Genomic DNA, 16,079 nt, shown 5'->3' with positions numbered 1-16,079 from the left:
TATATATATATATATATATATATATATATATATATATATATATATATATATATATATATATATATATATATGTATATATATATATATATATATATATATATATATATATATATATATATATATATATATATAATCAAATTACAAGCAGAGATGAATAAAGCAAACAGGCAAATGGAGTCTAACATTATACAGGTACAGAAATAAAATAATCAAATGTACAATACAGCTGTATATTCTTCAGAGTGTAGATAATTAAATATGATAAATTTTTGTTCAAGCAAAAAACGTAATAATTCCTTATGCCCAAATGCTTTAAACTCACTTAAATGTTAACACAGGCCTCATGTGTTTTAATAAGTTGTACCTGGTCAACATCCTGTGCAAAGTGATATAACTATTGCGCATTTGCACATTGCGATATCGATTCAAAAACTATATATTGTGCAGCCCTATTCTACAACAGTTCTGTCTGGTTCTTGAATCTGATAGCCGTGCGGTATTCTGCAATATCAGAATTTGTACAGCCTCCTCACCTTGTGTATTACTTCGTCCACAAAGAGTGACAACAGATCAATAAACTCACTACATTTTGACAAAAATTGCAGCTGTTGGACAACAAAATGTACTTTTGAGGCTTTTAAGGCAAGAATGTAGTTGTTTACACTGCATCTTTGCAATTTATTTATAAGGATAGTGCCTATTTTTGCATATTTTGAATCTCTGAGATACAGCACGTCGGCATCCATCAGCCTGTCATGGAGCAGAGCACAGACAGTTAATGTTGTCCATCCACTAAATGGCGACAGTGACCACATAATAAGCCCTTAAAGGAGAAAAGGTGGACGTATTTTCAAACTACAGCTGATCAAAACATTATAAAATTGGTCAGTGACATTCTAAGTCAATCTCTCTCTTTATTATGTTGCAGTGTTGTATTTATTCCATGGTAATATTTGCGATGCTTTGGATTTATCAGGGTTAATTATTGTGATATCTCGATTGCAAGAGAGAAATCCTGGGAAATTTCATGCCGTTCAGCCTTATAGTCTTAAAATGTAAGTAAAATCAGTTGTTTTGTCATCACTTTAGAAATTACGCTAGAGAATCATTCAAATACTAGCTCTAAAGTGGCGTTGGTCAATTAGTAACGGCTTGTGCTGTTCTTACGTCAGCTGCAGATGTGTATAAATGGCGACAAAAGGTAGTTCCCCGCACAAAAGGATTTTTGAAACTCTCCACGTTTGATTTTCTTTTTTATACACATAATTATGCCATCAAACGGTTGTAAAAACGCAATATTACACTTGTAGCAGTGTGATATGGCTGTATATCAGCACTGGTGGGTGTTACTCATGTGATATTGCTCATATACAGTTAAAGTCAGAATTATTAGCCCCCCGTTTAATTTTTTTCTCTTTTTTAAATATTTTCCAAATGATGTTTAGAGCAAGGAAATTTTCACAGTATGTCTGATAATATTTTTTCTTCTGGAGAAAGTATTTTTTGTTTTATTTTGACCAGAATAAAAGCAGTTTTTAATTTTTAAACACCATTTTAAGGTCAATATTATTAGCCCCTTTAGGGGGCGATCACACCAGACGCGTAGCTGCGTTCCAAAAACACGGGGCGCACCACACTGCCTTTTTGCTGACAAGACAAAAAGGAGCATGGTGCGCTTTTTTATTTCGCTAGGCATCGACTGAATCAGCTGGGTATTGTTCAAGAATGTTGCTGTTGATATTAATATAATTTTTAACAATTAATAATACTGTGCACAAGGGAAAAAACGTGAGGCATTTGTTAACAGGCTCTGTTAAACAGAAAAAAAACAGTGGGACTAATAATTCAGGGGGGCTAATAATTCAGACATATATAGTATATATACAAAATAACAAATTTCTACTTCTTCTGCATGCACTCAAGAACTTCTCATTCTTTCTTCAATATAATTCTTATTTAAGCAGACAGAGGCATGCAGCTCTCTAATGTGAGGGTTAAATTCCAAGTGAAATCTGAACTTCAATCACTAGTGTTCTCTATGAAGAATATAGTCTGTTTGTGTCTGAGCTTGTACCCGATGCACTCTGGAGTTTTCTAAAGCAACACAGAGACAAAAACTGTCCTCATCAAATCTGTCTCTCCACACAAAATTACAGTGCCCACTGCATGTCTTTCCACATTAGGAGCATGACAGCATTTTTTTTATTTAATGCCTGTGAAGGTTTGCAAAATTTAAGCAAAAATTAGCAAAAGGATTTTAGCTTTTTAGCAGCTTTTAGAAATTTGCCCTACAGCCTCAGTTGCACCATAAATTACATTTTCCCCACCAAAATCAATAAATTAGTAAAACACAGAAGACAAATCTAAATGGAACACTATGCAACTTTCTCTTGAGGCTACCGCTGGTGGCTGATAAGCACATTTGTCTGTTATCAGTGTCAAAAAACAAAAAAAAAAAATATTGTAGTTGCACGTCGATGTGGGCTGTGTATTAAGTCATTTGTTAACTAATCTGACAGGACACCTCCTTTCCAAACCATGCCTATAGATCAATAAAAGTAGCCTGGTCAACAAATATCATCATGTGGTTTATTTATTGGTTTGCTATAATTGAAACAAACAAAAAAACTGTTACAAAAGAACAGTAGTACATTAGTCGACTTTTTTGCCATGCGTAGTTCGCATGTAGCATTATTTACAAATGGTGTATAATAGAAAATATGTTGTCAGCACAGTCATGCAGCCATAATGTCCCAAATAGCTTGGGCATTAACATATTTTTAACAAGCTGTAAAGTAAGAGACTTTTAATTTGAATAACAGACAATAATTTGTTTTGTGTCAAAACAGGCATGATATGCAACTGGCAGATGGTTACAGCCAGGGATGGGTAAAAATACATTGAAATGTATTTTAAAATACAATACATCCATTTTAAGTGTATCAAAATTAACTACAAAATACAGCAGCCAAAACAAGTATCAAAATAAAATAAATCCTTCTATCAACAGGTCTATTTGATCAATCTCTTCTCAGCACTCTTTCACTTCTACTGTACATTATAGGAGAAAGTCATAAAAATGTAACTTGTGTTTCTCTTAGATTTTAATATAGATTTTGTACAAATTTCATAGTCCTATCTTCAAGATTATCTGTTTAATCACTGTAAAAACCATTTAGGACAGATAACAAGATGGAATATAGTACTGTATCTCTCTCTATAGCGCTATCTATTGTGAAAATTGCCACCATCTCTTAACAGTCTTCCATTTTAAAAGGATTCTATATGAAAAGGTTATTAATTTTTTTTGTTTACATCATTTCTTAAATTAATCTATTTTTTTGTGTGTGTGTTTTGTTTTTTGCAATTGAAATCTGTAAAAATGTAAAATCATGATTTCTGAAATCTACTAAAATGTCCAGTTTTAGTCATTTCCATAAATCATGTTTTATTTTTTTATTAATTGTTTTTTGCGCAATTGCACTCCTCAATACACAATATAAAACATGATATCTGTTTTTGCTGAGTTGGGAGCTTTTGACCAGTCTGTAGACTGGAGTATTATTGAATATATTTAGTCTAAAGTTTGTAATTAAAAATGTACAAAAAGAGCACCTGCAGATTAGTTACTGGCATTTGAAACAGCCAATGAAGTCTTGTACGACCCGCCACTGTAGGACTTTTTATGTTGTTTGTCTTATATTCCTATATTCAAGTCTTATTTTGACTTGCTTCCAAATCTACCCCTGCAATTTGTCTGTTACTTTCTTTAAATGTGATGCATACCTTCCATCCATACGCCAAGCATGGATCAACTTCTTTAATATTAATACATTTTCTAGCCTTGGCAAACGACTGAGAAAACACCACTATCAAAGGCCACAATTTTATGATGTCATCATGTAGACGTATTTTATAGTTTTTTAAAAATACAAAAATACAAGACAATAAAGTATATTGGGGGCGAGGCAGTGGCGCAGTAGGTAGTGCTGTCGCCTCACAGCAAGAAGGTCGCTGGGTCACTGGTTCGAGCCTCAACTCAGTTGCCATTTCTGTGTGAAGTTTGCTTGTTCTCCCTGCGTTCGCGTTGGTTTCCTCCGGGTTCTCCGGTTTCCCCGACAGTCCAAAGACGTGTTACAGGTGAATTGGGTAGGCTAAATTGTCCGTAGTGTATGAGTGTGTGTGTGAATGGGTGTGTAGATGTTTCCCAGAGATGGGTTGCGGCTGGAAGGGCATCCGCTGCGTAAATACTTGCTGGATAAGTTGGCGGTTCATTCCGATGTGGCAACCCCGGATTAATAAAGGGACTAAGCTGACAAGAAAATGAATGAATGAATGAATGAATGAATGAATGAATGAATGAATGAATAAAGTATATCAATACAAAATATTAAGCTATTTTCTTCAACCCTATCAAATTAGAATGACAAAATACTATTTTATAAATGCTAATACAAATTTGAAATACATGTATCATAAAACTGCCCATGCCTGCATACAGCCAATTTCAAAATACATTCGAATTACAAAATACATTGTAATTATGTTCTGTAACTGAACTGTTGTTCAATTCGCTTCAAATAATATTAATCGATTGAATTGGCATTATCAGTGGTTATCAGCTGATAGATATGGGCCAGTAGGGGCCGTCTTATAATTCATCTACATGGTTAATTAGCTATATTAATAGAGAAGACTCTAGATCCAGATCTGTGTTTACATTACTCTGACAGTTGGGTTTAGGGTTCGGATAAACGTTAAAATACCATTATTGGGAATTTGAATAAATAATAAAAATAATTCTGGTTAACTTCCGGGCGCAGCCGTATGTGATCTATAGCTGATTAACCATGTAGATGGATAATAACAACCTTCTGAGCCTTCTAGAGTGCTCCTACTGGCCCATATCTATCAACTGATAACCACTGATAATGACCATTCAATCGAGTAATAACATTCGAAATGGCTGGTTTCAGGGTTTTGGTTGTGACTGCTAAGTAATTGTAAAGTTCACTGACAGCGAGCCGCCTGTTGATATTTCAGCTGACTCTTTTAATAATGATGACAGTTAAATTGGAAACCATGAGTAATTCACAGTATGTCATTTCCATGTACTGAACTTATATTATTGAGCCAAGAATATTCTTGATTATAATAAGTTTTCATTATATGGAATATTTAAGAATAAGCAAGCATATTTTCATAAAAAAATGGATTTGAAGCTTTTTATAGTCACATTAATTTTACTCTGAGTACAAAATTGGGCCTCACTGCCAAAAACGTGCTACTGTTTATCTTAGCATAAATCAGAAGTTGCATCAAATAAGATTCATTCCAATCAATTAACAAACATGGCATTGGACAAAATCAATTTATATGGCCAGGGAAAAGAAAGCTGTGACTTGTTAAATCATTTAAAGATCAGTTGGTTTTAGGCGTCCATAAGAAGCCAGTTTTTCTAGTCCATAGCCATCTATTATGTTGAAATGCATGGAAAGGTTGTAAATTGGCTCAGCCACCAGCACAGGGCACACAGACTGTCAGGGGGAAAACAAAACAAATAGACCTGCATCACTCAGTCCACATGGGACAATCCAGCTGAATGGACATACACACACACACACTCACACACAAAACAAAACCAGAATTAATATTTTACAATGACCAATAAACTCTCGTGGTACTCCATGCCTGCCCGGACAAATACATTATGTTCTCGTCTGGGTCAGTTCAGGTTACGGCTCTGTTGACGAGTGGCCATATAACTCACCGTTCAGTGACCGCAGGGAAACCCTGTGTAATACAGCTAAACTGCCATTGCTCACAACACAGATCAGAGCACACGCACACAAAACCTCCACAGAGTAATCACAGAAATGGTCCAGAATGAAAAAGCGTAGATAGATTTATGGCCATATTTACTAGTTGTCACACTAGTGTCCTTGAACAAGGCACTTAACCCTTGCTTGCTCCAGGGGGACCAGCCTTCTAAGTACACTTTGGATAAAAGCAGCTAAAATGACTAACATCAAACAAGCCAAAAGGGGCAGAGATTGCCATGTAGAAGCAGAGAAGAAAGACAGAAAGCAGATCTCACCTCATAATGTGCCACTCTCTGTGACTCGGAGATGAGCTGAGCGCTGCACACTTTGCAGTAACTGTCTGTGAAAAGCCCTTGATCCACCTCTGTTGACTTCATCTGGGGGAAAAAAGAGATTTTTGCATGAACATATTTCTTAGCAGTTTATTTTACACTTTGTATACACTTCCAACACTAGACGTCCCTTACTGTATATACACTTAAATTACATCACTTCACTTTTTTTGGATGTTCAGATGGTTCGAAATACCCACCCCCACTGACTAAGGTCAAGAATTTGTGTTTTCACACCTCTAGTGTGAAAAAAAAGTCAGGAAAGTGAGTAAGTCCAGCTTTGATTAGGTGGGAGTGTCCAGTAGTGATAGAGGGAAGGGTTTGCATGAAAAGGGGAGTTTCATTACATGCATGATTTTCACAGAGGCAACACAAATACAGATGCAGGGGAGACAGACAGTGACTACGTTTACATGGACATCAGTAATCGAATTATTTGCCTTAATGTGAATAAGACAATAATATGATTAAGGTGTTTACATGAGCGACTTTTTAAATATTTCTTTCAAGATCCCGTTTTACATGTTATAGCACATAATTTGATTAACGTCATTGCATCACCATGCTATCCACATTGCCTCTGGAGTTTCATGCAATTTCGAGTGTTTCATTCTTAATTTGTCGACTTTAACTGCAGTTTGATACTTTCACTTTCATTCAGGAACATTTCATGCATGCTACTTGTGACAAACGAGATATTGAATGCGAGGAACTGCCAGAAGAGTGTAGTTTTAATGGAATTTGATACCGCACGCTGAATGGGAAAACCCTCTGCATTTCCCTGTAGATGCAGAGACTCGTTAGGTGCAGAGAATAGCGTCAAACAGCTATGTGTGGATAGACTATCCTGTCACAAAATGCAGCGAAAATCACACACTGTGAAAATCCTACACTGGGGTAATAGATTAATAAGGTGTTTACATGTTTATGTTTGGAGAGTAGCATTTAGCATTAGCATCTTTCAGTCCATAATATTGTAGTGATATTAATGTACTGTAGACTTGGTAACTAAATCTTTTTGACTAAGGTATTTCTTTAAAAACAAAAAGAGTACTGCTGATGATATTAACTAACTTTGGCATCTGAATGAACATAAACAAAGAACATTGATCGTACTCTTATCAAACCTGTAGAAACAAGACAATCAACATGGAATGGAACTGCGTCTTTTTTAAAAAGAAGTCAAGTCTGGATTACACCATTTCCCGAGAGCTCTCGGGTAAAAAAAAAAGTTCCTTACAAATGTATTTTTGTTGCATGTTAGCAGACAACTGTTGGGTTAACACGTGAGCTGTGCTCTCATTGTGAGGAAATGGAAACAAAACCTTTGTTGCAGCACATTTATAAACGCAACACTGACGACCCATGTCTCTGAACAATCCTTCTTTTTCCACTTGTTTTAATTACGGTTGGCAACACAGCATCTCTACCAACTGAACACTGTAACAGGTAAAAACAGTCTTCGAAGCTATTATGTATATCAATGAAGTAGCATCTCATTCACAAAAGAGCATGCTGATTCGTTCAAATCAAGCCTTTCTCACTAATTAATGAGTAAAACTCAAAGACGTCACGTTGAACCAACTGGTACAGACATTCAGTCTCCACGCTGGAATTTACACAATGATCCTATAGCCATGATGTTGCTTCAAAAATTATTTTCAAACCGGAATAACGAATTTACTTGAAATAATGTGAAAAAATTTTGTTTTTAGAAACGTAGGACATATATATGACTGTCAACATCTCAAAAATGTTTTTTGGTGTTTCGTGACCCATTAAGACAAAGCAGAATCCTCTTTTAGCTGTTGTGACTTCAGCTAATTAGTTTTGTCAAACATCCAGCTGTGCAAGAATACATCTTGTCCTCTGACTGAGGAAAATTAAATGTGCTGGCCATATTTATTCCTATCTGATGTACAAATTTTACATCAGTCCATTTAGATAATTTTTTATTGACATTTTTCATGTTTTAGTTCTATCTCTCTTATTTAAAACTCAAAAGTATTTAATGCATTATACAGTTGAAATAAGAATTATATTATATCAAACTGACTAAAATATTAGGTTAAACTTTATATAACTTTAAAAGAATGTATTCGAAACTGGTTTAACTGATTAAAACAAGTTGAAGCAACATAAAAATATGTGTTATTTTGACATTTTGATATTATTTTTTACAGTGTATTTTTTTTTAATTCTATTTTTATTTATGTCTAATAACTATTTTTAAAAGTAGGCTATGAATTCAAAAAGGACTGACTAAAAGTCGAAACCACTGCAGTTTAAGACATACTCTATGGGAAAAGACAGTGCAGTGTCATGAAAACATGTGTCAGATGAATTATTCATAAAGACATGTTGTTTCTGTCACTTTAATTATTTCAGCATGCGTCACACATTAAAACACAGAGGCAGCGCGAGGACATGACGTGCCTCTACTGGAGCTGCATTTCATCCTGAAACACATAATATATAAACACACACTACAGGGGTTTTGGAGCAACAGATAAAAATCTTCATATGAGTTTCATGTGACAAAATACATAAACAAAGTAATTAAATGACAAGCCAAGGCAAAGCACAGGCACACGCTAAAATAAAATACATTTTTGCAGATGTAACTTTAAATTCCATGTGCTTTGAGGATGATAAGTGAACAAGTCAAGGAGCAAAAAAATTCCCATTTATTCCAGTTATTTTGATGCTTGCAGCCAGACACAGGTAGAGCAAAAAAAGCAATAAAGATATGAAATGAACCTTCTGCAATTTCTGTGCAATTTTTCTGCAAAGGAAAAATCTGTACTTGAATTAGAATGTTTGTACAATTTACTTGTGTGTGTCCTGGGTAATGAAGGAACTGATCACTCTGTAGTTGCCCTCTGCACACTCTGCTTCAAAGACCAATTAGAGTGTCTTTATAACTACCAATTACGAAAAGCTTCACGGATGTGGAGACAAGGCTTTAAAAAGCCACCAGTCTGCGTTTGAAAGCAGCTGCCATGCCAGATAGTGAGGCAATGATTTACCAGACAACAGTTTTGTATGAAGGCACCTCCTAGGGAAACTGGTTTCAGGCCAAGGAAAACTGTAATACCTTCATTCGTTTGCATCCCCATTCATCTCATAAACACATGTGGATGTATGCGGTTTGCTTGCTGATACCATATTTGCTCAAGGGCACACATTTACCCTTACACAGGCCTTCCCACACATATAGGACTGTTGGATACTACGTTTCTGTTTGCGTAATCTGTTTTTAGTGTATTTTTTACTTCACTCAAGTATGTGAACAGTTTTTTTTTTATGTGTTTGCTCTATGATGTGAGACCATGATCCTTTACATCTTATCTTCATCTTTTAGTTGCAGAAAAACTGAAATATGTGGCTTCTGGTTCATTTTCTTGCATGTTTTAGTTGACAAAGCCACTAGGAAGTGATGTTTTGTGAATCTGAAATACGTTATTTAGGGTATTTTGTTATTTAGGGTACTGTTGAGGGGTTTTTTTAAGGCCTTCGGCTAGCATTGGCCTGGGCTAGTTTGTTTGATGGCTTCCACACTCCGCCTCTCTTTGGGTTAACAATTGATAGAGTTGGCCTTATTCAGCATATAGTATTGCTGTCAACAATGTTGTTAAGTTACTTTATAAAAGTAATTAGATTTAAATTACTGACTACTAATGGAAAATTGTAATCTGATTACATTCCTAATTGATTAATCAGATTATAAATTACTTTTTTTAAAGTTACAGTACTTTTAAAACATAAAATATAAGAAATACAAAATAAACTGCAGCTCTTTCAGTAATATTCACTTAAAAGAATACAATGGGTTGATAACAGCAGCTATATATTCAAAAGACTTAAAGAGTTCACCCAAAACTTAAAATTCTCTCATCATTCACCTGTTGCAAATCTGTTTTTCTTTTTCTTTTTTTAACACAAAAGAAGACATTTAGAAGAAAACTGGATACCTGTATCCATTGACATCCATAGTATGCAAAAGCACTGGAGTGTTTGGATGTTCTGTGTTTGTCTGAGGTAATTAGTCTACCAAAATGTGTATATTTCATACAAATCAAGTTGACCCGTCAGTTCTCATTGCATGACTCGTGGTTTTAAACTGGTGCGCCTGGAAAATGTAAGTACACACAATCTGCGCTTCGAATATGTGTGTGTAAGCTGCACACCTCCATTGGAAATAACGAACTTGTGCACACAAAACACACAATATATGAGCGGCCCCATTGTCTTCACATTTAGAAGATACATTCACTCCCAATCCTGCACACAAATTTAATTTAGCCTGTTTAGGCCGAGTTAGACCGCCATGTTTTTGGGTCCTGGGGGCCACCTTGGTGATGAGTATTGTTGTAGAACGCTTTATATTCAAGTTCAATGGAACAAGTTGCTCGTTGAGTTAAAAGCTAGGCAAGTTTATTTATATAGCACATTTCATACACAGTGTCAATTCAAAGTGTTTTACATAAACAAGAATAAAAAAGACAAGTTTAAGAACATAAAAAACAAACAATCAAAATTATTAAAAACAGATCAAAACAGATTAAAATGAGTTAAAACAGGTTTTAAAAGTATGAAAAGATTTGAGCAGTCGAAAGTTCTTTAGAAACTTGACATAAACTGCATTTCACAGCAAAGTAATGTCTGTATTTCCACTTGAAGAAACAACTAATCTGGTCAGCAACCATTTCAGCTAGCGTTCTCCAGCTATTTAAAAACCCATGACTATTAACTGACGTAGCAGTAATAAATGTGATTTAAAAGAAGCATTCTTTTCTTCTAAAAACTATGTTTGTACAGTAAGTAACACAATTACATTGACTTTAGTAACTGTAGTCAAATTACAAAAAATTAAAATGCAATTCATTACATTGCTGCGTTCCCCAAAAATGTAATTAGAATACAGTAATGCACCACTGTGGAATGCATTACACCCAACTTTTGTCAGCTTTGATTGGTTATTCACTAACGAATCAGAGCGTGAGAACAAAAACTGAAATGATGTAACCAAGTAAACAAGAAACACAAAGAATAAGCTGGCTGAAATTTTGCTACATTTCTCAAATATTTGCAAACAATATTGGCATCAGCTTGTCGTGCCCCAACTATAAAAAAGGCATCTGCCTGGTAGCATTTTTGTTTTTATTTTTACCTAAAATCTGAAGTCAAATGTACTGTATTATGTACATTTTTGTTAATTTGTAACTCCAATGAACTTCTTTTGAGATGTTGTGACAGATGTTATTTACTTAAAGTCTCAATCAAACCAATTTACAGTAGGCATTTTGAATAGAATTTGAATTTGTGAAGAGCAAAACTTGGTTGTTAACAAAAAAACAAAAAAAAAAACAAATGAATACACCATAATGCAAAACTAAAAAGGAAATTTGTTGAATTTCATCAAAGGTCACTTATTGTTTACAGTCATTTTTTAAGTCTGAAACTTATTTTATGGCATATTCACTTGAAGCATATACTGCTGCAATGAGATGCATTTCCACTGCCTATATTGCATAAGGGTAATATCATGAAGAGAGATAAGAAGAAAAAAAACAGATGTGCTTGAGCATTTTGTGTTTTACTGTTTCACGGTTGCATACATCTTGTGGCATCATGTCCTGTTTTTGGTTCATTTAGGATGTCTTTGGTCCTTGATGCATTCATTTTCATCTAATATTCAACCCCACTAGAGTTCATTGAGAGACCCATGTTGTGGATTCCTTTCTTGCAATTTTGCTCTTTGCGCTTCTATTTATTTTGCACTGAAGCTCTTGTCCGAGACCTGATTAACACATTGGGATTTACTTTTTTTTTTTCATTGCCTGCATATGCAAATGCTAATAACTTTAGTTTCTCTAAGACAGAATAAATAAGCATACTGAATAGGTTACAAATAGGGTTTGTTACACCAATTCATGCATACATATTTAATGTCACTTCATTAACATATTCAACAGATATTTACTTATAATGTTTAATTCAGGGGTGGCACGGTGGCTTAGTAGTAAGCACTGCCACCTCACAGCAAAAAGGTCGCTGTTGAAGTCCCGGCTGGGAAAGTTGGCATTTCTGTGTGAAGTTTGCATCCATCTATCCATCCATCCATCCATCTATTCATCCATCCACCCATTTATCTTCTTAAAATATATCAGTTTTACAATTCAGGCTAATCTTCAGTAGTAATCTCATTCCTATTCTCATATGAAACTCATATGGCTATGCTGAATGTACTTTCTCGTTCCCCCTTGTTTTGCATCAACAAAAGCATGCAGTAACATTGCGGATACCACACACTCTCTTTACCTTAACCCTCTGTTTATGTCCTTAGTTTACCTATCATCTGAGTGAAGGCGAGCTTCTCAGACAAACGTCTGGAGATGCGCTGAAATCGAGACAACAAGTTTGCACAGTTGTGCCTAAAGTTGCTCTGGGCAACAGTTCCAGCAGCATGAGTTCACAGAGATGAGGATGAAAACTGTGAAAGATAACCCGAGCTGCTGCAGAATAGGGGAGAGAATGAAAAGAGGAAACAGAAAGAGGAGCTCATTCCTTCCCTCTCTGGGGTAACTGTGCATAAATTTAGCAGAATAAAATAAGCAAAATGCTATCACTGGAGCACAAGCACCATTTCTCTGATGAAGACGCACACACAGCACACATCTAAGAAACAATTGCATTATTAATCAGTCTGAGGGTTGCTAAAGGAGAGAGAAAGATGAGGATGACAGGGTTGAGGAGTTTTCTCACTCGCAAATGCAGTGAGCGTTTTCCATTATTGCCATGTGAATGCGATTAAGAGAACTTCATATAAATTTACCCAATTTTCTTTCCTTTAATATAAAATTACTCTATTTTCTTTCTTAATAAAATGTCTCAGGATTTATTGCACAGAATTCATCAGGGCAAGTTACTCAAAAGTTTGTTTTCTGAAGCATCAATCAAGGACTGTCTTTGCCTCTGTTGCTGTTAAACCACATGTATAGCAGATGAACGCACAAGAACAACTATACAGAGTATGATTTTAATCTCTTTAATCTCTCTTTTAATCTCTTACAAAATTGGCTTTTAAATAATAAACTATTGCTTAATAAAAAGTCATACATTACATCGTGATTTTTGGTTCCAGACAAAAACTTACTTTCAAACGAAAAAGGTACTCCTATTCTATATTCTATATATTATTTATGTGGTGATTTAATTCACTGATCTGTACATTGTTTTGTATATGTATTAGGGATGCAACGATTCTCAGTAAAAACATCTATTGTCCCGTTGTCCTCCTAAGGTTTGGTGTGTCCTGTGATGTAGAATATGCATTATTAATATATATATTAATATATATATTAATATATATAATATATTAAAAAAAACTCTATAAAGCAGATCTGCCTTTGTTCTTTTCCAATTACCTTTTACACTCATTGCACATGCTAAGACCTTTCCAATCACCTCTTAGTATGTAAATACGTTGTTGACATCACATACAGCAGGGGCCTGTTTCAGTAAGGAGGTTCAAACAACTCAGACTTTAAACTAGAACTCTGAGTTGATTTACCGAGAGATTAAAAACTCAGAGTTTTCGGTTTCAGAACAGCTGATCTGAGTTGGGTCAATCAACTTCGAGTAGACCAACTCAGAGTTAAGCGCGCACACTGTGACTTTAAAAAGGCATTATCAATGGAGCGCAGACATTACGAGTGACTATGGCAATATCTTATAAAAGAGATCACCATTTCTTTCTCCAGTTGAACATGATGTTCTCATGCAAAGTTATAGCAAATATGAGTGTATATATTTGAAAAGAAGCAACCATCAGTGAAGAAGAGACAGTTAGCGTGGGAAAACAGCTGCTCAAGTTAATGCCTAATTTCACTTTTTAAGTATTTAAATATTTAAGTATAATAAAATAAGTAATGTAATTTGTGACGTTTATATTTTTTTTCTAAACTTTTTTTATACATTTATTAGTTTTAAATGATTTAACAGTGCACTTGTGTGTCTGCCTTTTTTATTGATCAAGTGATAGAGGTTAATATAACATTTAGAAGGTAAGCAGTACTAAAAATAATTTTCAGAAAGAATAATAATTCCATTAATCTAGTTACAGTGCATGTCGAAGGTGAATTCAATTTAATTATTTATTAAAAAAGGATAAGCCATTCTAGTACAGTTCTTCTGTGTGTGACTAAAATGTAGGCAATAGCTATGTTTCCATCCAAATATATTACATAAATTTATGTGCAAAACTGGAATATTGCATAAAAAATGCAAATAAAATTCCATCCAACGAGTCAAAGAGAAAAAAATGGTCACTTCCTGATTAAACTGGCACCAAATATCAACAATAAAAACAGAATTTACTGTGGTAGAAGAAGCTGCGTCAATTAATTCTTTATTTAGCCTAATTAATGTACTTGCGCCTCGATGTCAGAAGACAATGCTGAAACACAATGAACACGTGGGGGCGTCTGAAGCCATGAGACGCGGAGACTCTTGACACGCACCAGACGTTCGGAGGTAATTAATAATATACACTAATACTGAAACAGTTAAGGCATTTTAGAATGACTAAAACAATATTTAAGATATGTTACAGTGTGCTCAGCCTGCTGGTTTGTCCATTTACACACATTTTCATTATCATATGATCATGATCTTTTTTTTAATGTACATATACTGTAATTTGTTCAGTAAAAGTGTTTCCATCGTAGTTTATGCGCACATTTTCTATCGAATAAAAGTTTATCCTACTCAGTTATGCGCGTTTTTTATACATATTTTAAAAGGTGATGTGCATCATGACGTTTCTATCAATCGTTTTTATGCACGTATCCAAAATGAGCATTAAAATAGGTGGGTGGAAACGTAAGGCTAAGACGAGAAATACCGCTTCATCTTTAAAAAAGGGGAGGAGACAGACAGAAACTCTGAGTTTAGAGAATAAAACCTGCTTCTGACCAGGTTAGATTCACAGAGTAAGTTACCACAGTAACTGACTCTGAGTTAAAGTTACCTCTCTTTCAGAAACAGGCTTGACTTACCCTGCTTTCTTGAGTTTAACAAACCTGCCATTTTGAAACGGAAAACCCAGAGTTTCTCTCATTTCAGGGTTAAAATACTCTGAGTTTTCAGTTAACCTCCTTTCTGAAACAGGCCCCAGGTCTGTTACTTCAGTCTCGTTCCTGTTGGGACTTCTTCAGCACCCGATCACTCCCGCTATTTACTCCATTTACCCGCTGTCTGCTAAGAACAGTTTTCCTCTCGATGTAGCATACTGTTCCCGTTGAATTTAGAGAAAAGAGCCGAACGCTCTCTCTTTGCTTAAGTTTCATTCACTACGATGGTGCTGATAACGGAGCTCTCTGGAGTCATAATAAAATCTTGAAGAAATTATAAATAAAAATGTGTTTTTGCAAGCATAATGTAAACAGAAGTAATTTATGCTTTAAAAGTGCTCAATTATTAAGATCTGATGACATAATTATTATTTGCATAATTAATTGAGACTGAGAGTTCTATTCGCTGTAGACAACAGAGGCCGGTTTTGTCAGCTGTGGAACTTCAACCTTCTAAAGGAGCTGCTGAAACAGTTCTACACCTCCATCATTGAATTAGTCCTCTGCACCTCAATAACTGTCTGGTTTAGCTCAGCTACCAAATCCAACCTCCAAAGACTACGTCAAATAGTTCGGACTGCTGAGCGAATCACTGGTACAACCCTCCCTACTCTCCAAGAACTGTACTTATCCAGAGCGAGCAGAAGGGCAGCCAAAATCACTCTGGACCCCTCACACAGCACACTGCCTCTTTGAACTTTTACCTGCTGGTCGACGCTACAGAGCACTGTGCACCAGAACAGCCCTACGAAGAAACAGTTTCTTCCCTCGGGCAATCAGTCTCATGA

The 16,079-nt window shown here is 35.3% G+C and overlaps 1 protein-coding gene across 1 annotated transcript in view; it reads right to left on the bottom strand.

Annotated features, from left to right (window-relative positions):
- Positions 1-16,079, bottom strand: part of zmat4a (zinc finger, matrin-type 4a) — a 164,990-nt gene that overhangs the window by 133,216 nt on the left and 15,695 nt on the right. Inside the window, exon 2 of the mRNA XM_087253531.1 lies at positions 6,098-6,199. Coding sequence (XP_087109657.1) covers positions 6,098-6,199 — 102 coding nt within the window. The remainder of the gene's footprint in view (positions 1-6,097; positions 6,200-16,079) is intronic.

This window comes from Danio rerio, chromosome 5 (assembly GCF_052040795.2).
Source record: "Danio rerio strain M-AB ecotype USA chromosome 5, GRCz13ab, whole genome shotgun sequence".
Lineage (NCBI taxonomy): Eukaryota > Metazoa > Chordata > Actinopteri > Cypriniformes > Danionidae > Danio > Danio rerio.
Note: the sequence above shows the minus strand (reverse complement) of the source record. Positions and strands in the feature narration are given on the sequence as shown.